This window comes from Jaculus jaculus, chromosome 6 (genome assembly GCF_020740685.1).
Source record: "Jaculus jaculus isolate mJacJac1 chromosome 6, mJacJac1.mat.Y.cur, whole genome shotgun sequence".
NCBI classification, from domain to species: Eukaryota; Metazoa; Chordata; class Mammalia; order Rodentia; family Dipodidae; genus Jaculus; species Jaculus jaculus.
In genome coordinates this window covers 65,544,205-65,571,525 of record NC_059107.1, presented here as the reverse complement: position 1 = coordinate 65,571,525, position 27,321 = coordinate 65,544,205, and the positions used below count along the sequence as shown (strand labels likewise).

General features: G+C 40.9%; 1 protein-coding gene across 7 annotated transcripts in view; it reads right to left on the bottom strand.

Annotated features, from left to right (window-relative positions):
- Tia1 (TIA1 cytotoxic granule associated RNA binding protein) overlaps positions 1-4,199 on the bottom strand; it is a 68,740-nt gene extending 64,541 nt beyond the window's left edge. For 2 of the 7 annotated variants that reach the window (XM_004668314.2, XM_004668315.2), the window contains exon 1: positions 3,941-4,188. In XM_004668314.2, the coding sequence (XP_004668371.1) occupies positions 3,941-3,966 (26 nt within the window). In that variant the 5' untranslated portion in view covers positions 3,967-4,188. Of the gene's footprint in view, positions 1-3,940 lie in introns of all 7 variants that reach the window. The other 5 variants (XM_045152527.1, XM_045152524.1, XM_045152526.1 and 2 more) reach the window with 5 other exon arrangements.
- Between the last annotated feature and the right edge of the window lie 23,122 nt (positions 4,200-27,321).

Sequence of the window (27,321 nt, the reverse complement as noted above, 5' to 3'; positions counted from 1 at the left end):
CTGTTAAGGATGCTCTAAAACTTATAGACCTACAATCTTAGCAATGTAAATACCATACAATAAATGTACAGTGATCCCAAAACCGTGCATTTAAGAATAAATCACACAACATGTTTAGGTGCCTGGATCTGAGGGAAGTAACTACCATCAACTAAACACTGGCAATGTTTTTTCAAGTGTGCAGTTTAATTCACAATCTGAAAGTTTTTAAAGTGACCAAAGCCAATTCAGATTCACTACACATACACTTTTATTTTTTTAATTATGGACAATCTGAAAGTTATACATGAGAATAGTATGTATACATCACCCATTCACTCACTACAAATATCTGAACTTAAAATCTTCTGTTGACCATTCTTCATGATTTTGCATTAAACTTTAAGAAACTTTTTCTTACAATATATTTTCACAGTATTGCTGACAAGAAATTGAATATTGGCAATCTCTAACTTAACAAGATGGAGCTGAAAATTGAGGATGTGGCAAATGAAGGTGAGACATTTAGGAACATAGGTGATAGTAAAATTAAAGCTATTTGATTCGTCAATGAGTAAAATCTTGATAAACTTCTTGAACTGCAGCAGATTTTGTTTGTTTGTTTGCAGTAAGGTCTCCCTCTAGCCTAGGCTGACCTGAAACTCACTCTGTAGTCCCAGGCTGACCTTGAACTCACAGCAATCCTCCAACTTCTATCACCCAAGTGCTGGGATTAAAGGTGTGTGCCACCATGCCCAGCTGTACCCATTTTTTTTTTTTAACTTTTAAATATTTCTTTGGGGAGAGAATGGGCATGTAGGGTCTCCAGACACTGCAAATGCATCTGGCTTACGTGGGTTCTGGGAAGTAGAACCTGGATCCTTAGGCTTCACAGGCAAGAGCCTTACCCATTAAATGATTTCTCTAGTCCTGGACCAATTATTTTTTAATATTTTATTTATTTGAGAGAGAAAACTAGGCAGACAGAGGGGGAGAGAGAGAGAGAGAGAATATGAGTCCACTGTGGCCTCTAGCCACTGCAAGTAAACTCCAGACACATGTGCTACCTTGTGCATCTGGCCTTCAGTGGGTGCTAAGGAATCAAATTTGGGTCCTTAGGCATTGCAGGCAAGGGCCTTGACCAATGAGTCATCTCTCCAGCTCTGTACCAGACTTTTTTAAAAAATCTGAAAGCCGGGCGTGGTGGCACACACCTTTAATCCCAGCAGTTGGGAGGCAGAGGTAGGAGGATCTCCGTGAGTTCCAGGCCATCCTGAGACTCCATACTGAATTCCAGGTCAGCTTGGGCTAAAGCGAGACCCTACCTCGAAAAACAAACAAACACACAAACAAAAACTGATTACTTACCATGGGCCAGACACTGTGGTTAAGGATATATTAAAAGCATCTGATTTCCATTAAGACAAGCATTTGAAATGAAAAATACTTTTGGAAAAACCTACCCTTATTTACTCAAGATTGGCTGCCTGGGGTGGAGAGATGGCTTAGTGGTTAAGGCGCTTGCCTGCAAAGCCAAAGGACCCAGGTTCAAATCCCCAGGACCCATATAAACTGGTGGCACAAGGTGGTGGAGTTCATCTGCAGTGCCCAGAGGCCTTGACATGCCCATTCTCTCTTTCCCCCAACCCCCCCTCAAATAAATAAATACTAAAAAAAAAAAAAAAAGATTGGCTGACTAGAAGTATGGAAGTTTTGGTTGATGGAGGTCAAAACAAGAGAGGAGACAATAATCATAAAATAACTTTAGGTAGAAAATTCCTGGAAGGGATATTCTACTGAGGGGTACAAGACAAAATTAACCATTAGCGTTAACAGTTAAGAAATGAATACATATGATCTGAATGAGCCACTCAAATTCTAGGCTTAGCTTTTCCTTGGCTACAAAATGGAGTAATTTACCTTTTTAGAGTTCTAAGGAGGAGCAAATGAACATGTTAACTATCTAATAAAGAGAGCCTGACCCACACTAAGCATCCAGTGTCTTGACATGAATAAACCCCATTAATTCTACTGTCCCAATCTATTATTACATAACTCCCTACTTTTTTTCAGTCTATGTTGATATATCATCATTTATTTCGTATTCCCAAATCAGCATACTAAAAAAGGCGGAGTTTCTAGATATTGATAACTTTTGAAATTGAAAATTTTAAAAACAATGAAAGAATCTTAAAGACTAAAAGAATCCAGGCAAAATGGTACATGCCTTAAACTCTGGAGGCTGAGACAGGAAGATGGCCGGAAGTTGAGAGGCCAGCATGGGCTACATATGCCAGGTCTGCCTAAAGAGAGAGAGAGAGGAAGAGTGGGAGGGAGGGACAGAGAGAGGGAGAGAGGGACAGAGAGAGGGAGAAAGAAAGCCAGGCATGGTGGCACACACCTTTAATCCTAGCACTTGAGTGGCAGAGGTATAAGGATCACTGCCAGTAGTAGGAGGCCGACCTGATACTACATAGTGAATTCCCCGTCAGCCTCAGCTAGAGTAAGACCCTTCCTCAAACAACCCCCCCAATAAGTGGAGGCCAAGCATGGGGACCCATGACTTTAATCCCTGTTTGGTGATGAGCCCGAGACTACATGGTGAGCCTGTGCTATAGTAAGACCCTACCTCAAAAAAAAAAAAAAAAAAATGAATGAATGAATAAGAGAGGGATGGCCAGATGGCTTAGCACTAAGGACCCAGGTTCAAGTCCCCAGTACCCACTTAAACCAGATGCATATGGTGGGGCATGAGTCTGGAGTTTGTTGGCAGCAGTTGTCTCTCTTTTCTCTCTCTCCGCTTGCAAATAAATAAATAAATACTTTAACAAGGTATTTTAAAGAAAAGAAAGAAAAGCACTAAGAGACTACTAACTAGTAGTCTAACCCAAATATGCTGCCATACATTTTGCTAACATGTAATAGGAAAGTTCCAACAAATGTTTTTTGGGAGTATATTCAACTAAATGCTTAGAGCTCTGAAAGTGTTAGTATTAAGGAAAAAAAAGGTGTGTGTGGAACTCACTGAAACTTAAAACTATGTACGATGATATTTAAGATGCTTCACTCATAAGTGACCATCTACATGCATTCTAGAACATGTGTGATCTTCAAACTATACATTACAAAAATCAACGACTTAAGCTTTTCTTTTTTTTCCCCTAAGAAATGAAACAATAGCAGGATCATCTCATTCAATAATATTTTGAAAAACAAGAATGCAGAAGGGAAACTACACGACAAAGAAAATATGCCAAGCTCAGATCATTTAATACTAAGAACTCCTAGACTTGACTAACTATATTAGCAACTGTTGCTTCATAAAAAGGCCTCCTTGATTGGCAACAGTGTCAGTCAGGGGCAGTACGTGATTATATTTATTAGCTCTACTTTCCCTTGGTAGATATTCAAGAGCACTTTCAAAATCCTTGGGCTATCCGCTTAGGCCTTTGGGTCAAAGGTCGGGGTGGTACAGAAGAAATGCCTAAGACTTTAAAGAAAGAGGTTTGGTTTTTTTTCCAGTTGGCAACTGCAAGAATAAGGTTTACCTCATCCTAAGAAGAAGAAAAAAACTCCTGTCCTAAGAAAATGGGAGTCCTAGAATGAACCAAAAGCAAAATTAGAAGATTAACCAGGAAAGGGGTACAGGGTAGGAAAGGGCAATCACGACTAAAGGCAGGCTGCCGGGTTCTGAGGGAGGTCTGAAGGGAGTCTCGCCCCAGGTCTCCGGCCGGAGGACGCCGGCGGGCAGCCCGGGCGGCGGGTGGACGCGCAGGCTGAGCCCCGCGCCGCGCTTGTCCTCACTGCCCGCCTCGGCTAAGCTTCCAGGTGTGCGCTAGGGAGGGAGCGACCGCGAGCGACATCGGGCGTCCACGCAGAACAATGGGCGAGGGGCGCAGGGCCGAGGCCTCCCTCCAGGACGACCACCATCCCTCCTCCCTCATCGCTGCTCCAGACTCACAGAGTCTTGGGCATCTCGTCCTCCATGGCTGCAGCTGGTGCGGCGGTGCCTCTGGGTCCAGCTCCCTGCCCTCTACTGTTCCCAAAACGCCTGAGCGACTATGGCTACGGAATAGCGGGATGTCTCGGTTGCCTGAAGGTTACTTCGCCTTCCTCGTGGGCAGCAATTGCACTAAACCATCTGTCCCACAGCGAACAATGAAGCCCCGATCCAAGATGGCGGCGAGCGGGCGCCTGGGAGCAGCCAGCCGAGTGACCCGCGCCGCGCGTGCGCACCATCACCTTGCACTCTCACCCTTCCCACCGCGGGCTTCGCGGGTTGCGCAGCCGCGCTTTCATCTATCGCTAGAGATGGCTCAGACAGCGCAGGCGCAAAGTTAACTCCTTCAGGATTTAGGCCACTTCATTTTGTTCCAGACCGGAATGTTTCAATAGTGAACTATAATATGTAGGGAACTGCGGCTGGAGAGATGGATTAGCGGTTAAGGAAATTGCCTGCAAAGCCAAAGTACCTAGGTTCAAGTCCCCAGGACCTACGTAAGCACAAGGTGGCACATGAATCTGGAGTTCCTTTACAGTGGCTGAAGGCCCTGGCACATCCTTCCTTTCACTCTTCTCTGCCTCCTTATCTCTCTCTCAAATAAATAGATAAAGCTTATGTTTCAAATTATTTGGTCTTAAGTGACCTAAATCAAAAGAAAGTTGTATACCACCAGAAATTCAACCTGGGAAACAAGAATGGAATTTTTATTTATTTATTTACTTATTTATTATTGTTTTTGTTTTGTTTGTTTGTTTTTTTCGAGATTTTGAGATAGGGTCTCACTCTAGCCCAGGCTGACCTGGAATTCACTATGTAGTCTCAGGGTGGTCTTGAAACTATGGCAATCCTCCTACCTCTGCCTCCCTATTGTTGTGATTAAAGGTGTGCACGGACTGGAGAGATGGCTTAGTGGTTAAGCGCTTGCCTGTGAAGCCTAAGGACTCCAGTTCGAGGCTCGGTTCCCCAGGTCCCACTTAGCCAAATGCAGAAGGGGGCGCACGCGTCTGGAGTCCGTTTGCAGTGGCTGGAAGCCCTGGCATGCCCATTCTCTCTCTCCCCCTCTATCTGTCTTTCTGTGTCTGTCGCTCTCAAATAAATAAAAAATGAACAACAACAAAAAAAAAAGGTGTGCACTACCATCCCCAGCTGTTTGTGATTTTTATTAGATAAGCTCAGCTTAGTACACAGTCCGTTGCTCATTTAAGACAACTGTTTACAAGTGTACAGCAAGTGTGAGCAACACTATTACTACATACCATTGAAAAATCATTACATGCTTAATTGATTTGTTTTAAAATCAGGAATAATTTTCACTTTAGTAGTACAATTACAGGTACATGTTTTTGCCAACCTTAAGACATAAGGTTTAGGAAGGATAAATGTGAGAAGACATTTTCTCTATCAGCTATTTTCTTTTTTCTTTTTAAATTTGTTGTTGTTTATTTTATTTGAGAGCAACAGACATAGAGAGAAAGAGGCAGAGAGAGAGAGAGAGAGAGAGAGAGAGAGAATGAATGAATGGGCATGCCAGGGCCTCCAGCCACTGCAAACGAACTCCAGATGACTGCATCTCCTTGTGCTTCTGGCTAAGTGGGTCCTGGGGAATGGAACCTCCAACCGGGGTCCTTAGGCTTCACAGGCAAGCGCTTAATCACTAAGCCACTCTCCAGCTCATATTAATGCTATTTTCAAGCACTTGTTGACCTTTGTGTATTGACGTTCACATTAAAGAAGAGCACAGAATGGTCCAAAGGCAAGTAAGGACAATGAACTCTAGGCTTTGGTGAAATGCTGCTTATGTCAAGCTGACATAATCTGTAAGCAAAACCAGCTCCAGAGATCACTTAATTAATTTTTGCAATTGAGAAAGTAACACTAAAAGAACTTACAGTATTTTTTATAATGATGGAAAATGCTAATAAAAATTAAAAAAAAAGAACTTACAGGAGCAGACAACATGCCTTTAAAAATACTTGTCTTTAAGCCAGGTGCACACCTTTAATACCAACACTTGGGAGGCAGAGGTAGGAGGACTACAGGGTGAATTCCAGGTCAGCCTGAGCTAGCGTGAGATCCTACCTTGAAAAAACAAAACAACAACAAAAAAAAAATACACATGTCCTTTGTTCACAGATTTTGCCTTTTATGGTCAGTACAGGTAATGTGATGCTTAAATATCTATAAATAGATCTATAAAAATCTATCTATAAAGCCCGGAGTGGTGGCACACGCCTTTAATCCCAGCACTCAGGAGGCAGAGGTAGGAGGATCGCAGTGAGTTCAAGGCCACCCTGAGACTACAGAGTTAATTCCAGGTCAGCCTGGACCAGAGCAAGACCCTACCTCGAAAAACAAACAAAAAAATCTATATATAAATATATCTATAAAAATAAGGTATTCATAATATTTCTAAATTTCTTATTTTTCAAATAAAGCCATCATTTATGTGGTGATGTGGTAAAATGCTGGTTTAAAATCAGTGGCACAAGTCACATACACACAACATGATATTATAAATTCAGTGTTAAGTAAGGAATTAGAATACAGTAAAAGACACATAAAAGGTAGAATTATTTTTTTTTCCTGGTTCTTGTTGTTCACTTTTTTTTTTAATTTTTATTAGCATTTTCCATGATTATAAAAAAAAATCCCATGTTAATTCCCTCCCCCCCCCACTTTCTCTTTTGAAATTCCATTCTCCATCATCTTACCTCCCCATAACAATCATTGTACTTACATATATACAATATCAAAAGGTAGAATTATTAATCACACTTTTGTAGAACAGATGCAGTAGACTATAACTATCCTGCTGTATTAGTTATGGTACCTGTAAACTTGCTTCTCATGAAGTTAATATTAGAGAAAAGTAAGTACTCTTCATAGGACTTTGTTATGCATGAACGACAGGGACTTCTCGTAGGCAAGCACCCCATGAGAAGACAGAAGGGAGAATAAAGGAGCTTGTTACTCTTGTCAAAACACCAGGTGTAAAGGGAAGATGAGTATTCAGAGGTGAGAGATAGAGGGCTTGGGGCAAGAGAGAGGAGGCAGAGGGGCATTTTGGGGTCAGGGCAAGAGTAGGAACACAAGAGAGTTTAAGTATGAGAGTGTCTGTTGGGGTGCCAGTGTAGTTATCTCTGGATGAATTAGGGTAAGGGCTAAGGAAGGAGGGGGTCCAAGGAATAGCTATCATTCTGGCTAAAGCAAGTGGGAGGAGAGGAGCTGAGGTCAGGGTAGGTGAAGTTAATCAGGGACAGGCAGAGGCAGAAGGCATGAGTTAATGTTAGAGTTTAGTATTGTAAGCAAGCATCAGACAGGGGAGCTTATTAGTCTGAAATTTTGTTTATGATATATATATATGTTTAACAGGATGATTAAGACCATGTAGGCTGCCATAATTAACTGTATATTTTGGAGGTCAATAACAGCACTGTAGGAGAGACTTTCAGAGACCTATGAAAATTTTTATGACTCTCAGCATTGTCATCTGCTATGATAAGTGAAGGCTGTGCTGACCAAGTGGCCTTCCCTCTTTTGGGAAGCCTGGAGGACTGATTTTTCCTCCAGTGTGACTCTCCTGTTGCAGATATGCTGACTTGGAATTCATTTCTGGGCTTCCACATCCTCTCTGATAAAGAAGATAGGTAACTTACCAGAGGCTAGAAGTTCAAGTGTCCCAGTATGTCCTGTGGCCTTTTGCCCCTGGAGCAGGAACCAAAATATTGGTTATCCTTTGAATTCCAATGTCTCCAATAGATTTTGGTTTCTACATATGGTTATTAATCACCCAGAGAGACTGTACATATTTAATTAGCAAAACAGATTAGTTAAAAGGATGCAGAACATATCTGGTTAGCAAAACGGATCTGGTTAGAGAATGACACAATAGTTTAAAATTATTTTGATTAATATTTAAGTCTAGTTGTCAGATGACAGTGTAAGCTATATCTGGAACATAGAAAGCATATGCTCTTATTTTTTTAAGCATCTTTCAGTTATAAGCATAGGCAGAACATTTTAGTAGCCCTGAAAACAATATTTTTATCAATAACTTTAAGGCAATTGATTTAATCTAGAAATTGTATGCCAGGAAAAAAAAAAGACAAGACAGTATAAAAACTTAGCATCTGTATTTGAAAACAATTTTGGAGAGTGTGTATACCAATTACCCCCCAAACTGGAAGTAGAGTAGCAACTTAAAAGATGTGGTTTTCTTTGGGGGGTGGAACATGTCTTTAGTATCAATATTTCTTTTTTTTTTTTAATTTTTTTTTGTCTATTTTTTATTTATTTGAGAGCGACCGACACAGAGAGAAAGATAGGAGAGAGAGAGAATGGGCGTGCCAGGGCTTCCAGCCACTGCAAATGAACTCCAGATGCGTGCGCCCCCTTGTGCATCTGGCTAACGTGGGACCTGGGGAAACGAGCTTCGAACCGAAGTCCTTAGGCTTCACAGGCAAGCGCTTAACCACTAAGCCATCTTCTCCAACCCAAGTATCAATATTTCTATAAGCAATGAACTTAAGATGTCAGAAATGAGACAATTAAGAGAAACCTTGACTAAGACTGATTATACATAAAATAAAAAAATAAAATAAAATAAAACATGGTCATTGTTGAGTTAAGAAAGCCTGCATTAGAGGCAATATGACAGACACAAAACAGTTTCTTAAATAAGTACCTTTTACCATTGAACAATTTTAAGACTTAATTAAGGAAATATTTCTGACTATTACATGAAGCTTAGCCAAACTATATTAACATTGTTTGTATGCAGTCAATTTTTCTAAGACATGGGGAACATTTTCAGTTTTTCTAAGAACAAAATCACAACAAGTTACTTTCTATAAGACTTAGATTATAACCTCAGTGATAATCATCTAGCAAAACCAGCTTGAACAAGACAAGAACCATCTTAAAATTACAGAGTTTTAGCCAATCATAGTGATGTATGCTTATTGATAGCCAAACATCATGGACTTTGTACAAATCAAATTACAATATTCTAATATTTTGATATCTGGAAATGTCTGATATTAACAAAAGTTAGAGTTTACATATTTAAGGCACATGAGACTACAGAGAGTAAAACTATGAACAAAAGATCTGCTGACAGAATTTAAAATAAACAAGAAATCCATATTATGTAGTAACATTTTTGGCTTAAATATGAAGACATTAAAAATTTTGTAATTTTTGGGCTGGAGAGATGGCTTAGCAGTTAAGCACTTGCCTGTGATGCCCAAGGACCCCGGTTCGAGGCTCAATTCCCCAGGACCCACGTTAGCCAGATGCACAAGGGGGCGCACGCGTCTGGAGTTCCTTTGCAGTGGCTGGAGGCCCTGGCGCGCCCATTCTCTCTTTCTCTCTCTGCCTCTTTCTTTCTCTGTCTGTCGCTGTCAAATAAATAAAAATAAAATATTGTAATTTTTAAAGTTTATCAGAGGTGGAATATCTTTATATAATATATATTTTTATGAGGAGATTTAGCATTTTTTAAAGCTAGCTGTCTATCCAATCTATAAGTCAGTTTTTGAAATTACTTTATTTATATATTTTTTTAATTTTTTATTTATTTATTTGAGAGCGACAGACACAGAGAGAAAGACAGATAGAGGGAGAGAGAGAGAATGGGCATGCCAGGGCTTCCAGCCTCTGCAAACGAACTCCAGACGTGTGCACCCCCTTGTGCATCTGGCTAACGTGGGACCTGGGGAACTGAGCCTCGAACCGGGGTCCTTAGGCTTCACAGGCAAGAGCTTAACCGCTAAGCCATCTCTCCAGCCCTACTTTATTTATATTTAACATACCCAAAGAATAAATGAACTGGATTAAACTGCCATGGTCTAATAAAAAAGGAGACAAGTCTCATGAAAAAGAGAGGGAATGAGTATGCCAGGGCCACTTGCCACTGCAAACAATTTCCAAAACAATTTTCAAATTCATGTTCCACTATATGCATCTGGCTTTGCAAATAAGCACCTTTATCTGATGAGCCAAAATGAAATATTTTTTTAATATTTTATTTTTATTTCTTTATTTCAGAGAGATATACAGATATAGGCAGGTAGACAAAGAGAATGGGCACGCCAGGGTTTCCAGCCACTGCAAACGAACTCCAGACGCATGCGCCCCCTTGTGCATCTGGCTAACGTGGGTCCTGGGGAATCGAGCCTCGAACCGGGGTCCTTAGGCTTCACAGGCAAGGACTTAACCGCTAAGCCATCTCTCCAGCCCAAAATGAAATATTTTTAATCTTTTCCAAATCAGTTTTATAGAACTATATTGAATTCCAGACATACACAAAATTTTATAACACAATCTATAACTATTCAAACCTTAACAAACTTTATAATTCTGTCTGTGGTACTTTGGTGAACTTGTTCAGTAATAACATAAGTTAAATCTAAAGTATGAAGACTGATTGTTGGAGGAATTGAGGAATCACATCTTAAGTCACAACATAGCTTTGTTTAGAATTTTTTTTTTACTGTTCACCATGAGGTAAATAGTTTTCAAGTGTGTGGATGATAAATACTGTTTAATGTTTTAAATGTGGTCTATTTACCTTTAAAAAATGGGGGGGAAAAAGAGTAAATAGTTCCTTTGTGAGATTTTTTGTTTTTTAGGCAAGGTTTTAGATATAATAACCTTAGAAGAGAATTAAGTATTAAGTCAATTTTAACCTTAAGATTTAGCTAAAAGATTGACAAATAGAGGAACCTAGTTAACTTAGTTGGGTTACTCTAAATTCAGTCTTTCATGGCCATTTTTATAACCAGATTAACATCAATGAGTTAAAGTTAAATTTACATCTTGAATACCATAGCAACCTGCCACCAGCCAGGGCCATACGTTGTTAGTCTGATGTAAACCCTAGGCTAAATCATTATATATCTCAAGAAGTCTGTAATCTGATTAAGTAGTTTGTCGTTAACCTTCTGTTTAAGCTGCTTCCTATCTTCATCTACATAGTTTACTCATACCTTCATCCACATACTTTTACCTCACAATCCATGTAACCACTCTGTAACAACCTTTTTCATCAAACATTTAACATCCAACATATAAAGTTTCCTCTCCAGTTTATCTCCTTTAGTCACATTCATCTCATAACTATCAACAAAAACTTTTATTGTCCTTACTGTAAGACTTTTAATATGACCATTTTTTCCCTTCAGAAGGCCTTTTGAAATAAACTTTTTAAAATAAAAAGTAGATCAGATTTGACTTATGTTATTTACCAATAATAAACATATAGATTTTGGAACTTTGTTTCTTATACTTTCCTGAAACACATTTTAAAAAAAAAAATGAAAGCATATTTAAACATTATTAGAAATTTTAGAGAATTATTTTTAAAAATTTTAGTAGTGAGTACTTTTAAATTTAAACATAAACCTTGATGCTATTGTCTGTTAGTAGTTCCATGTAAGCATAGAAAGATAAAGTAAATGTAAAACAGTTACAAATTTCTTATAAGAAGTCCACATAGCGACTTGGCATTCGTTCATCATCATGCTGGGGCCAGGATCCTGACAGTCCCTGTACTTGCAGTTCTCTGGCTCTGCAAGGCAGGGAAGCTAAGGAAGAGCCATTTTTTCCTAAATTCCAGGGAGAGTTTCCTCAGGGCTATAGGCTGCTTCCTGATCCTGACATCTTACAACTCTTCAAGAGTAGGAGAATCTTGTATTTTTTTTTTCTATGATCTTAATTGCCTTTAGTGTTTCTGAGATTCGCTGTGCTTGCAGTTTCCCGGCTCTGCAAGGCAGGGAAGCTAAGAAAGAGCCTTTTTTCCCCCCTAAATTCCAGGGAGAGTTTCCTCAGGGTTATAGGCTTCTTTTAGATCCTACCATATTACAACTCTTTAAGAGTAGGAGAATCTTGTATTTTTTCTATGATATTAATTACTTTTACTGTTTCTTCTGGGAGACACTCACAGTAAAAATTGGTTATGCTGTGTAGTATAGTGGCTTGGTGGAAAACATCCCCACAATGAAATGGAATTGCTCAGAACAGAAATCACTCTGCAGCCGTGGGCTGTGAGCCACGTACATACTCATATACACACATTCATTTCAAGTGCACTTTTCATAGATTCTAGACAACCATTTCCCTTTCACACATTCATTCATTCATTCAGAAGTTATGCATTCCCATTTTAAATTTCAGTTTTGTTTTTTTAAATCAGTTCTAGAGCTTTTACTGCAGATGTCCTCGAATAAGATCTTGAATACAGGACAGAATAATTTCATTAGAGCTGCTGCAGTTTTCTGGAGCGTCTGGTGGGTGTATGTATGGTCAGAGCCCTAGCCACACAGAGAGTCCTTTGTGCCTCTCCCTGTTCAGTGATGGGGATGTGGTTCTTCTCAAGCCATTTCTTTTTCTTTCTTTCTTTTTCTTTTTTTCTTTCTTTGAAATGTGGTAATTTATTTATTTTTTTCTTTTTTAAAAATTTTTATTAGCATTTTCCATGATTATTTAAAAAAAATCCCATGTTAATTCCCTCCCTTCCCCCCCCCCCCCACTTTCCCCTTTGAAATTCCATTCTTCAAGCCATTTCTTGAGGCTCTTCTTTCTCCTGTCCAAATTCTCAGGACTGAATCCGTTGTAATCTCCTGATGTAAGGAGATGCATCAGCTTCTCCCTTACCCTGGGGTCCCTTTCATTCACAGTTTCAACAGTCTGCACACACTGTCCCATGACACCAGTCACAGACAAGCTGCCATCTTCAAGGAAGTTCACAAGGACAATACTTTAATCCCGGCACTCAGGAGATAGAGGCAGGAAGTCCACTGTGAGATCCAGGTCAGCCTGGGCTAGAGTGAAACCTTGGAAGAGACTGGGTCGGTAGTTAACAACCATCCCTTGTACTCCTTCTCACTGGCTATCACTCTGACTTCTTTATAAACATAACCTTGCCATTCCAAAGGGCTTTTCTTCATCCACTCATCCATGGCTGCCAGCAGGCTAAACCTCTACCCTACGACCCCGTCAACCCAGTGGCCCTGAGTGCTGGTTTACGATGCTCGGACCTTCACCGCTCTCGCTCGGGCTCCCGGAGGAGGCGGCGGGGCGGGGGCGAGGACTCGGCGGCGCTGGCCACAGCTCCTTCCCCGCGGCCGTCCGCGGCCAGGGAATAGCCGCCGCTCGCGCGCCTCCGCTGCCACCGCGCTGCGCTGCCCGCCCCATTTTAAATTTCTATTTGTTTCTTACAACTCCAGAGATTAAAATCAAACCTTATTACCAGGCAGGGTGTAAGGAGAGGCTGAGGAAGCTGGAGGAGATGGAGGAGCTGTTGGGGCGAGGTCCTCTATGGTGTCAGGGTCAAAAGCAGAGGGTGAGGACAAGTATAGGGGAGGGGCTAGAAGGACCTGGTAAGAAAAGCAGGAAGAACAGAGAAGGCCTTTCATGCAGAGTGAAAAGTAGGGTACTGCGGGCCATTTTCCTGTGCATTGGCAGAAGTTTGTTTAAAATCAGTGAGAATTTGGAAATAAAAAGCATTATTTTCAGGCCATTTGGACTCAATGTCCAACTTATGGATGTGGCCAAGCAGAGTTGCAGAGAAAGATAAGATGTCATCCAAGAGCCACAGAGGCTTTAAGTTCTTAAGGAGACAGGGAAACAGCAAAACAAGGGTGAGAGAAGAATAAATCAGAGCTTAAGCTGGGTTTAGACAGAACACCAATATGACCCCCTGGTCTGTAAGGGTGAATGGGACCTCATCTCCCACGTGGGCAGATACTGTACAGGTCGCAACTGTCAGCTTTTTAGCCTGTTAGTGGGCAAGGAGGATGACTGCATTCCCAATGGTAAAAGCTGCTGGCTGTGGAAGATTAAGCAGCTAGCAGTGGAAGATGAGAGCTCAGGAGGGAGAGGGAGAAGAGGGAGAGTTAGGAGGGGTCCTGAGATAGAGAAACCAAACAAAAAGGCACCCCTTAGGGTACTGTAGACCAGAGAAAGAGAGAGAGAGAGACCCAAGGTATCCAGAGTACGGTAGCAGCCGAGGGGTATAGCCTTGTGTGCTGACATGGCTTCCATGAGAAGGGGTGAACCCCAAGACAGGCCCTGAGAGAGAGGGGCACTTACTGAGAAGGAGGGAGGAGATGGGAAGAACAATGAGGCATCCCTGCATCTATGGGCTAAAGCCTGCATGGTCAGGATGAATTATCTTTTGGATATAGTCTCGTATTCTGTTTGCCAATAATTTGTTGAGAATTTTTGCATTTATGCTCATGAGGGAGATTGGTCTGTAATTTTTCTTTTTCTATCTTTGGCTGGTTTTGGTATCAGGGTGATGCTGGCTTCATAGAAGGAGTTTGGTAGGATTCCTTCTTTTTCTATTTTATGGAAAAGTTGGGTTTTTTTTTTTAAAGATTTTATTTATTTATTAGAGAGAGAGAGAATGGGCACACCAGGGCCTCTAGCCACTGCAAACGAACTCCAGTGCATGTGCCACCATGTGCATCTGGCTTATGTGAGACCTGGAGAATCAAACCTGGGTCCTTGGGCTTTACAGGCATGTGCCTTAACTGCTAAGGTATCTCTCCAGCCCTGGAAAAGTTTAAGAAGCATTGGTGTTCGTTCCTCTATGAAGGTCTGGTAAAAAATCATTGGTGAGGGCCAGGTGTGGTGGTGCACACCTTTAATCCCAGCACTGGGAGGCACAGGTAGGAGGATTGCCATGAGTTCAAGGCCACCCTGAGACTCCATAGTGAATTCCAGGTCAGCCTGGGCTAGAGTAAGACCCTACCTCGAAAAAACAACAACAACAAAAAAATCATTGGTGAATCCATCTGTGCCTGGACTTTTTTTTTTTTTTTAGTTGGGAGATTTTTGATAACCACTTGGAGCTCCATGCTTGTTTTAGGTCTATTTAAGTGGTTAATCTCATCTTGATTTAATTTAGGTAGGTCATATAAATCAAGAAAATTATCCATTTCTTTCAGATTTTCAAACAAAGTGGAGTATATGTTCTTATAGTAAGTCCCTATGACTTAGAATTTCTCTGGTATCTGTTGTGATAGTGCTTTTCTCATCTCTAATTTTATTAATTTGTGTCTCTTCTCTCTTTCTTTTGGTTAGAATTGCTAAGGGATTCTCAATCTTGTTTAGCCTTTCAAAGAACCAACTCTTTGTTTCATTGATTCTTTGTATTGTCTTTTTCATTTTAATATCATTAATTTCTGCCCTAATCTTTATCATTTCTTCCCATCTACTGATTTTTGGTTTGCCTTGTTCTTCTTTTATCAAGGCTTTAAGGTGAAGCATTAGGTCCTTTACTTGAGGACTTTCTATTTTCTTTTTTTTTTAATTTAATTTATTAGTTTTCATTTCAGTGAATACAGGCAGTTTGGTACCATTATTTAGGCTCATCTGTGATCTACCCCCTCCCATTAGACCCTCCTTGTTAATGAAAATGGGTCGTGCATTGTGGAGTTAGCCCCCAGTTATTAGTATGATAAATGTCTCTGCAAATCATGACCCAACATGTAACTCTGACATTCTTTCCGCCCCCTCTTCCGCAAGATTTCCCTGTGCCATGTTGGGTTCATTTTTGGTCTGCTTCAGTGCTGAGGTGTTGGGGACCTCTGAGGCTTTGGCTCTCTGATTTGGTAGGAGTTGATTTTTCTCTGCGTTGATCTCTTTCCCCTTTGTGCTGGTATCCAGTTCACAGGAAAACATCACCCTTGCTTATTTCACCAGTTGTCCTTAGTTTCAGTTGGGCCCCTTTTGAGGTATGTTGGGGCAGCTCTCTTCTTAGGATCTGCATCTATCTGGAAAAGAGAAGCAGATTCTCCAACGGAGAGTAAGTTAGCACCCGGAAAATTGAGATAACACTTACTTTTTTGATAGACAGTTTGATAGGTGTAGGCCCTCTTATACCCCGTGATTGATGGTAGCTTGATATTGTAGAGTGGGCTTGTGTTAGGGTATGGTGCTGACTTGTTTCCCAGCTCCAGCTAAGGGTCTAGTACCACTGAGTGGATCAGTTAGCCAAATCAAGAGCAATTGATTCCTCACCATGGCTGTGTACCACTATTGCACTTGTGTGGGCATCACATCCGGTTATTTGTTGCTAATTAGGTTAAACAATGTGTTGCTTGGACAGATCTTGGTCATTTCCCCCAGTCGCCTATGTAGCGCCTTCTGGCACTAGACACGCTGACTGTCTGGGGACTGACTCTCTCCTGGCTTCCAGCCATGTCATTCCATTTTACGTGTCAGCTGTGTATAGAGTCTTCAGCAATAGGGTCTTATCACTGGCCTTTGGTGGGTCATCAAGTACTCTGACAGAAGTCTGTCATTGTTTTGGGAAACCTTGTAGGTTTCTCTGATCAAAAGCTCATTATGGATGGTAGCCCCAAGCTGGTAGTGGGGTTTACAGGTCAGTGTCCACTAAGAAATTGAGGAAAAAGATAACTAATAAACAAGAGTTAGAGAGGAGAGAGATAGAGGGGAGAGGGGGAGAGGGAGGGAGGGAAGATGTAGGAGATTTAGGTCAGTCTTGATCCTACCCACCCCAGTGTCTTGTGGTTCAGGTGTTTCCTGTAAGGGTCTAGTGAAGGTTCAGCCATTTGGTCTGTCTTTTAGGAAGTAGAATTTTATGGTACCATTGCCGTTTGGGTCCAGATTACTGTTTTCCACTCTTTGATTCCCTCCCCGCCCTCCCATCCATCTTATTGTCTAGTCCATGAGGTGCTTGCTGGGTATGTAAGGCATCTTGGGCAGATTCAGTTTAGGTGTGGCAGATGAGTGAGACTATGTGTCGATTTTTTTTCTGTGATTGGGTAAGTTCGCTGAGAATGATCTGTTCCAGGTTCAACCATTTTTCCTCAAATTTCTTTATGTCGTTTTTTCTTACTGCTGTATAGAATTCCATTGTGTAGATATACCACATCTTTGTTATCCATTCTTCTAGTGATGGACATCTGGGTTGATTCCAGCTTTTAGCTATTACGAATTGAGCTGCTACAAACATGGTTGAGCAAATCTCTCTGGCTTTTGGTTTGAAGGTTTTAGGGTACATGCCCAGTAATGGTATAACTGGGTCTGTTGGACTTTCTATTTTCTTAATACAGGCACTTAACGCTATAAATTTCCCTCTTAGGACTGCCTTCATTGTGCCCCAAATGTTTGGGTAAGTAGTGTTCTCATTATCATTTGAGCCTATGAATTTTTTTATTTCCTTCTTGATTTTTTCATTGATCCATTCATAATTTACTAGTGTATTGTTTAGTTTCCATGAAGTTTTGCATGCTCTATAGCCTTTCTTGCTATTGATTGTAGTTTGATTCCGTTGTGATCAGATAAAATGCAAGGAATTATTTCAGTTTTCCTGTATTTGTTAAGATTTGCTTTATGTCCTAATATATAGTCTACTTTAGAGAATGTTCCATGTGCTGCTGAAAAGAATGTATATTCTGCAGCCTTTGGATGAAATGTCCTGTATATATATCTGTTAGGTCCATTCCTTCTATGACCTCATTTAATCCAGATGTCTTTCTGTTTATTTTTTGCTGGGACGATCTGTCAATTGATGAGAGTGGGGTGTTGAAGTCACCCACTATAACTGTGTTTGGCATTGTCTGTGACCTTAGTTACAATAGCATTTGTTTGATGAAGTTGGGAGCCCCCATGTTAGGTGCATATATGTTTAGGATTGCAATGTCCTCCTGTTGGAGTGCACCTATAATTAATATAAAGTGACCTTCCTTATCTTTCCTAATGTTGGACTGAAGTCTGTCCTTTCAGATAGTAGGCTAGCAACTCCTGCTTGTTTCCTAGGCCTCTTTGCTTGAAACACGTTTTTCAACCTTTCAACCTAAGATAGTTTCCATCCTTTGTAGAAAGGTGGGTTTCTTGGAGGCAACAAATTGAAGGGTCTCTGTATAACCCAGTCTGCAAACCTATGTCTTTTGGTTAGGGAATTGAGGCTGTTGATATTGAGTTATTATTGAAAAGTGTGTATTTATTTTTGCCATGGTTCTTGTTTTGTAGTTCTTCTAGTTTTATTTTTGGTTTCTTGTATTAGTTAGTATTTGAGTATGGTTTGTTTTTTCCCGGTTCCTTATATGTGTGTTTTTCTTTCTGTTAAACATGGAGGATCCTTTCAAGCATTTTCTGTAAAGCTGGTTTTGTCTTCAAATATTCCTTTAGCCTGCTTTTGTTGTTGAATGTCCTTATTTCCCCACCTATCTGAATGGATAACTTTGCAGGAGAAAGTAACCTTGGTTGACAGTTGCTATCTTTCAAAACTTGGAATACATCACTCCAAACCCTCTGGCTTTTAAAGTTTGTGTTAAGTAACCTGCTGTGATCCTGATGGGATTTCCTTTGTAGGTGACTTGATTTTTCTGCCTAACTACTTTCAATATATTTTCTTTGGTTTGTATGTTTGGTAGTTTAATTATAATATAACAAGGAGAGGTTCTTTCCAGTTTTTGTCTTTTTTCGGTGTCCTAAAGGCTTCCTGTATCTGCATTGGTATCTCTTTCCTAATATGGGGGAAGTTTTCTGCTATGATTTTGTTGAAAACACCTACTATGCCTTTGGAATGAAATTCTTCTCTTACTATACCCTGAATTTTTATGTTGTTATCTTTTCATAAAGCCTCGAATATCTTGAAATTTACATTCATACTTTCCTATTAGTTTGTGTTTCTCTTTGTTGGACTGTATTAGATCTGCCACCTGGTCTTCATGTTTAGATATTCTGTCCTCTCCATCATCCATTCTACTGGTGAGATTTTCTACAGAGTTTTTTATTTCATTGACTGTGTTCTTCATTGCTAGTAATTCTGACTTGTTTTTCTTTATTATTTCCATTTCCTTATTTATGTCTTGTATTGACCTCCTCATTTCATTAAATTGCTTTTTGTGTCTTCTTTGACTTCTTTGATTTCAATTTTCATTCCTTTGATTTCCTCTTTGATTTCTTTAAATACATTTATAATCATTCTTTTGAACTCTTTCTCAGGAATTTCCTCTCATTCTCACTGGAGGTCATTTCTGATGCATTAATATGTTTTGGTGTATTTATATTGTCTTGTTTTTTTGTGTTTCTTGTGTTGTAATGTACATATTTTTGCAACTTGGGTTAATTTAATGGTTGGACTTTCTAGTTAGCTGCAGTATTATTAGATGTATCAATCAATCTGATGTTATATATCTTCAGGGTAGGACCTTAAGGTGGTTGGTGTGGTTCTTAAGATTCTCAGAGTAAGTACAAAAGTGACAGTAGGAGTTGGGTTTGCCTGCTATGAGAGTATTCAAAAAGGCTGAGTAGAACAAAATACAGCCAGATTCTAAAACTTAACTAAACAACGTATATATCCAATGAAAAACAGCATAGAGTATTTATGAAAAAGTAGGTATTATGACTACCAGGTCCTCAAAAATAGTCACAGTCCCTTAGGATGTGTGTTGCCCCACCCCCTTAATCCTGTCAACTAGAAGGCTAAGATTTCTCATTTGTTGAGGGTTCCAAGTCAGCTTTGACAATATGACACCCTTCCCTGGCATAATCCCAGTTACCTTTTGGGATGATTTTGGTCTCAATTATGCTGTGCTCCTGCTCGGGTCCCTCTTTGTTACCCTGTGGGTTCAGGTAGGTTGGCTGGGTCTGTGGGTTGCTACTCTGATCACCTGTCAGGTGCTATGTATGTGAACTATCTTCCCCAGGTCTCTGGTACTCACACTGGTGGTTGTGGAGGGGAGGTTGTGAATGGTGGTTGATGTTTGCCTGCTGATCCTCATAATTGTCTTCCTCATGAGCTGATCCTCCATTCTTCCCTGGCATCTTCCCTTCACATTTCTTGAGTTTGCAAGGAACTCCTGTATGAGTGGACAATCTCCCCACCTGGCTTTTCCTGTGGCTCAGGCCAAGCCTTACAGCCAGAGCCCCATGGACCTAGTGCCACTGCTGCTGGAGCTGCTTCTACCTGCTGCTGTGGGCTCTAGATGGTCTTGATCTCTCCTACTTCTCTGTTGCAGTTGATAATTTCTTATATACCTCACTTTTTCACAGAGAGTGTATTTTGCTGTTTCTCTCTCTCTCTTTTTTTACTCCTAGGCTGCTTTGGCATGGTACCTGTGCCGCTATCTTAACCGGAAGTCCCCAAGATGGAAGTTTTTATTCAGGCGCGGGGGGGGGGGGGGGGGGGGGGGGGAGTAAGCTGCCAGGACTGACTCTCAAGAACAGAGCAGCCAGCTTTGGGTTACAGATAGTGAGCTTGGGGAAGGTGAGGAAGGGAAGGAATTTCTTTGTTGGGGCTGTAAATCTTTTTTCTTTATATTAGCTATAGGGTGAGACCGGAAGTGACCCAGGGAGAGATTAGGAGGCAGCAAATCTAGACTTGGAGCTTTTTCAGGCAGGGGAGGGATAATGACTGTGCAATTTCTTGAGGAATGTGGATGATTCACTTTGCCCTCCTGCTATAACTTCATTTTGTCCTGACCTAACAACTCTGAGAATACAGAGTGAATTCCAGGTCAGCCTGGACTAGAGTGAGACCCTACCTCAAAAAACCAAAATAAATAAATAAATAAAATATATAAAAATAATAAGTTAAGCTTTTTTAACTTATTTATTTGAGACAGAGAGAAAGTGAGAGAATGGGTTCATCAGGGCCTCTATCCACTACAAAGGAACTCTAGACACATGCACTACCTTGTGCATCTGGCTTATGTGGGACCTGGAGAACTGAACCTGGATCCTTAGGTTTCACAGGCAAGTGCCTTTACCATTAAGCCATCTCTCCAGCCTTTTTTTTTTTTTTTTTTTGAGGTAGGGTCTCACCTTAGCCCAGGCTGACCTGGAATTCACTATGTACTCTCAGAGTGGCCTTGAACTCAGCAATCCTCCCACATCTTCCTCCAGAGTGCTGGTATTAAAGACATGTGCCATCATGCCCAGCTTGATAATTAGATGTTTTTGAAATGGTTTATAACTAGCTACATTGACAGCCTCCACAATTAATTTGTGACTGCCACATATGCACATAAACTTCTGGGTAAAAGTAAATTGGTGTTTAGGAAGAGTATTCATTCACTTAATTCATGTTTGATACTTGTGACCATTTTTAAAATTTTTTTATTAACAACTTCCATGATTATAAAAAATATCCCATGGTAATACCCTCCCTCTTCCCACCTGCCCCTTTGAAACTCCATTTCCATCATATCCCCTCCCCATCTCAATTAGTCTCTCTTTTATTTTGATGTCATGATCTTTTCCTCCTCTTATGATGGTCTTGTGTAGGTAGTGTCAGGCACTGTGAGGTCATGGACATCCAGGCCATTTCGTGTCTGGAGGGAGCATGTAGTAAGGAGTCCTACCCTTCCTTTGGCCCTTACATTCTTTCTGCCACCTCTTCTGTATTAGCCCTTGAGCCTTGAAAGGTGTGATAGAGATATTGCAGTATTGAGCACTCCGGTCACTTCTTTCCAGCACCATGATACCTTCTGAGTTGTCCCAAGGTCACTGCCATCTGAAAAGAGAAGATTCTTTACCAAAAGTGAGAGAGTAGCATTAATATAAGGGTATGAACATTAAGAGAAGTGCTTACTGGATAGTTTGATAAGCATAGTGTATACATTTAGCCAGACAGCAGCAGATGTTACACCCCTAGGGCTCATGACTATCCTTGTTTTAACTTTTCAGTTTCAGGGATGTATTCCCTCCCATGGAGTGGGCCTCCTGTCCAATTAGAGGGCAGTTGGTTTCCACCATGATAGACATGCCACTATTGTACCATTGGCTCATTTGTCCTGGCTGGCCAAATCTAAGGCTTGCAGCATCCTCTGTTGAGTATCTTCACTGGTGATTTCTTTCTCCCATTTAACTGCATGTAGAATGGCTTCTTCCAGCTTTCTGTTGTGCCTTTTTTTTTTTTTTTAAACTCAGGAATATACACTTGTTAATATGGCTCCATTCACTTAAATTTATATTTTATGTTTTTCTTATTACATGCATAAGCACAACTGGATTGTTAAAATTATTTGTATATAACAAGAAGACTTCATTTTAAAATTTTACTGTTTTGCACTTAATGATCTTAACTATAACAGCTTTTACAGTTTTCCACCTCTGATTTCAATGTTAGCTAATCTGTTTTGGATTTCTAGGTTCTACTTTTCTTATCTTCAAATAGACTTTTCAGCATATGAACTTGAATGGCTGACACCATGCCCACCCAGCTCCATCTGATTTTTGTTGTTGTTGTTCAAAAACTAAGGCTAAAGCGGGGTCTGGTGGCGCACATCTTCAATCCCAGCTTTGGGAGGCAGAGGTAGGAGGATCACCATAAATTTGAGGCCACGTGAGACTACATAGTGAATTCCAGGTCAGTTTGGGCTAGAGTGAGACCCTACCTTAAAACAAACAAGCAAAACTAAGGTTTTTCCCTTCTGGAGAGGCTAGATGGAAATAAATATCTAATCCTGCTCCATCTAAAACCTGGTACTCGATCTCCAATGAGGTCTTTGGCAGCATGAGCTGGTATAAGCACTCCTTATGCCCAGTGTGTACATTGCCACATCTTAATTTTTTTTTTTGAGGTAGAATTATACTCTAGCCCAGGATGACCAGAAACTCACTATGTAGTCTTACAGTGGCCTCAAACTCATGGCAATCCTCATACCTCGGCTTCCCAAGTGCTGGGATTAAAGGTGGCCCCAGTAATCTGTTTGTCTACTTAAATATACAATACCTCCCCTTAAGTCCTCCCCTCTCCACCCTCCCTTATAGTCCTTTTCAAGTTTACTGGCCTGGACTACTGAATTTTATTCCAACTCACATGCAACTGCAAACATTTGTAACTAGGATCCAGGTATGAGAGAGAGAGAACTTGCGGCACTTAGCTTTCTGGGCCTGGGTTACCTCACTTAGTATAATCCTTTCCACACTCATCCATTTCTCTACAAATTTCATAATTTCATGTTTCTTTATGACTGAATAGGACTCTATTGTAAACCAGGTGTGGTGGTGCGCATCTTTAATCCCAGCACTTGGGAGGCAGAGGTAGGAGGATTGCCTAGAGCTCAAGGCCACGCTGAGACTACATAGTGAATTCCTGGTCAGCCTGAGTAGAGTGAGACCCTAGCTCAGAAAACAAAACAAAACAAAACAAAACAAAACAAAACAAAAAAAAAAGGACTCCATTGTATAAATGTACCCCATCTCCATTATCCATTCGTCTGTTGAGGGACATCTAGGCTGGTTCCACTTCCTAGCTACTGTGAAAAGAGCAGCAGTAAACATGGATGAGCAAGTATCTCTAATGTAGTGAGTAGAATTCTTAGGATATATGCCAATCATATTGTAAATCAATTATTATTATTATTATTATTTTAATTTTTAATTATTTATTTATTTGAGAGCGACAGACACAGAGAGAAAGACAGATAGAGGGAGAGAGAGTGAATGGGCGCGCCAGGGCTTCCAGCCTCTGCAAACGAACTCCAGACGCATGCGCCCCCTTGTGCATCTGGCTAACGTGGGACCTGGGGAACCGAGCCTCGAACCGGGGTCCTTAGGCTTCACAGGCAAGCACTTAACTGTTAAGCCATCTCTCCAGCCCTATTATTATTATTTTTGAGGTAGGGTGTTGCTGTAGCCCAGGTTGACCTGGAATTCACTATGTAGTCTCAGGGTGGCCTCGGACTCATGGCAATCCTCCTACCTCAGCCTCCTGAATGCTAGGACTAAAGGCATGTTGCACCACGCTCAACTCTATTATTATTATATTTTGTTTTTTTGAGGTAAGGTCGCACTCTAGCCCAGGCTGACTGGAATTCACTATGTAGTGTCAGAATGGCCTGAAATCCAGTGATCCTCCTACCTCCATAACCCATTTTTTTTTGGGGGGGGGTTGTTTCATTTATTATTTAGTTTTTGAGTTCTTTGTATATCCTAGATTTAAAAAATTTTTTTTAATTTATATATTTATTTGAGAGAGAGGGAGAGAGCATGGGTGCATGGGATGTCTTTCCATTTCCTACTGTCTTCTGCAGTTTCTCTCTTGAGTGTTTTAAAGTTTTCATTGTAGAGATCCTTCACTTCTTTGGTTAGGTTTATTGCAAGGTACTTTATTTATTTATTTTATTTTTGGTTTTTCAAGGTAGGGTCTTGCTCTAGCCCAGATTACATAGTGGAAGTCACTATGTAATCTCAGTGTGGCCTCAAATTCATGGCAATCATCCTACCTCTGCATCCTGAGTGCTGGGTTTAAAGACATGCACCACCACATCCGGCTAAATTTTTTTTTTAAATTTTATTTATTTTATTTTTATTTTTAAATTTTTTATTTTATTTATTTGAGAGAGACAGACACAGAGAGAAAGACAGATAGAGGGGGAGAGAGAGAATGGGCGCTCCAGGGCTTCCAGCCTCTGCAAACGAACTCCAGACGCGTGTGCCCCCTTATGCATCTGGCTAACGTGGGACCTGGGGAACCGAGCCTCGAACCGGGGTGCTTAGGCTTCACAGGCAAGCGCTTAACCGCTAAGCCATCTCTCCAGCCCTTATTTTTATTTTTTAATTTTTCTTTGTTTTAGAAAAAGAAAGAGGCAGAGAGAGAGAGAGAGAGAGAGAATGAGAATTGGGCATACCAGGGACTCTAGTCACTGCAAAAGGACTCCAGATGCATGTGCATCTGGCTTGTGTGGGTACTGAAGAATTGAATCTGGGTCTTTAGGCTTCTTTGTAGGTAAGTGCCTTAACTGTTAGGCCATCTCTCCAGCTACTACTTTTTTTTTTTTTTTTTGAGGTAATTGTGAATGGGAGTGTTTCCCTGATTTCATCCTCAGCATGTTGGTTGTTAGTATATAGGAAGGTTACTGATATCTATTTGTTAATTTTATATCCTGTTACATTGCTAAAAGTGTTTATCAGCTCTAATAGTTTGCCACCATGTCTGGATAGACTAGTTTTATTTATTTTTGAGGTAGGGTCTCATTCTAGCATTCTAGCCCAGGCTGACCTGGAATTCACTATGTAGTCTCAGGGTGGCCTCGAACTCATTGCAATCCTCCTACCTCTGCCTCCTGAGTGCTGGGACTAAAGGCATGCACCACCATACCCAGCTTTAGACTACTTTAAAAAATTATTTATTTACTTGCATGTGAGAGAGAATGAATGGGCATGCCAGGGGCTCTGGCCACTGGAAATGAACTCCAGATATGTGTGCCACCTTGTGCATCTGGCTTACATGGGTACTAGGGAATCAAACCTGGGTCTTTAAGGCTTCACAGTCAAGCACCTTAACTGCTAAGCCATATTTCCAGTACTAGACTACCTTTTTTAAACAACATACCTTTTTTTTTTTTTTTTAGTAAAAGGTGAAAGATTTATTCAGTCTGAAGAGAAACCACAGTATTAAAACAACATACCTTTGAGTAAATGTGTGTTATAGTATTTTACAATTATATTTCATTGGCTGGGAGTGGTGGTATATGATTGTAATCCCAACCACCTCTCAACTGAGGCAGGAAGATTAAAATTTTGAGGCCAACCTAAACTACACAGGAGAGCCAGTCTCAAAACAAACAAATAAACAAAGGGGCTAAGGGGATAGCACAGTTGGTATAGTGTAATTGAACTCCAGATGCTTTTGCCACTTAGTGGGTATGTGCGACCTCGTGCTTGCCTCACCTTTGTGGGTTTGGCTAAAGTGGGATGTGGAGAGTCAAACATGGGTCCTTAGCTTCACAGGCAAGCGCCTTAACCACTAAGCAATCTCTCTAGCCCTTCTTCAAGATTTTTGTTTTTGGACAGAACTCAGCCTTTACAATTTTTTTTTCAAGTTAGGGTCTCACTCTAGCCCAGACTGACCTGGCACTCACTCTGTAGACATGGTGCACCCTCTTCCTTTCTTTCTTTCTCACTGTAGCCCAGACTGACCTGGAATTCACTATGTAGTCTCAGGGTGGCCTTGAATTCACAGCGATCCACCTACCTCTGTTTCCTGAGTGCAGGGATTAAAGATGTGTGCCACCCACCCGACTTTAAAAAAAAAAAAAACTTTATTTTTATTTGTTTGTGAGTAGAGAGAGACAGAGACAGATAAAGAGAATGGGTGTGCCACAATCTCTAGCCACTGCAATCAAACTTCAGATTCATGGGCCACTTTGCACATTTGTCTCTACATGGGTGCCTTAAACATCTCTCCAGCTCATCAGCCCCCTGTTTTTTTTTTGAGCCAAGATGTCATGCGGCCCAGGCTGACCTTAAATTCACTATCTAGCCGAGGCATTCTTTGAACTCTCAATCTTCCTGCTGGGAGAGCCAGGCGTGGTTGCTCATGCCTTTAATTCCGGCAATCAGGAGGCAGAAGTAGGAGGAGTGCTGTGAGTATGAGGGCACCTTGAGACTATATAGTGAATTCAGTTCAGCCTGAGCTACAGTGAGACTCTCCTCCAAAAAAGGGGGTGGGGTGGACTGAAGGGATGGTTTAGTGGTTAAGTCCCTTGCCCGGGAAGCCTAAGGACACAGGTTCAATTTCCCAGTACCCACTTAAGCCAGATGCACAAGGTGGGGCATCTGGAGTTTGTTTGTAGTGGCTAAAGGCCCTGACATGCCCATTCTCTCTCTCTCTCAGATAAATAAGTAAATAAAATATTTTTAAAAATAAATAACGATCTTTTGGGGGATTTGGGGATATTTCTCAGTGGTTAAAGTTGCTTGCTTGCAGAGCCTGCCAGCCTAGGGTTCAATTACCCAGAACCGACATAAAGCCAAAGGCAAAGTGGTACATTCTCTGAAGTTTGCAAAAGCAAGAGACACGCTCATATCCATATCCACATACACATGCAAATAATTAAAATTTTAGCTGGGCATGGTGGTTCATGCCTTTAATCCCAGCAATTGGGAGGCAGAAGTAGGAAGATTTGTCAGGAGTTCAAGGTTACCCAGAGACTACATAGTAAATTCCAGGTCAGCCTGGACTAGAGCGAGGCCCTTCTAAAGTTTTATTTATTATTCATTGTCAATGAGAGAGAGTGTGTGAAGGGGAGTGCTGGGGCCTCCTGACACTACAAATGCATGCACCATTTTTTGCATCTAGCTTTATGTGGTAGTTATGTGGTTTGAGACCTTGCCTCAAAAACCAAACAACACCAACAACAAAAACAAACACCAGGCGTGGTGGTGCATGCCTTTAATCCCAGCACTCCGGAGGCAGGAGGAGGAGGATCACTATGAGTTTGAGGCCAGGCTGAGACTACATAGTGGATTCCAGGTCAGCCTGAGCTAGAGTTAGACCCTACCTCGGAAAAAAAACAAAACAAACAAAAACCTTGATTTTATTTTTCCTTTTCTTTTTTTTTTTCTTGGTA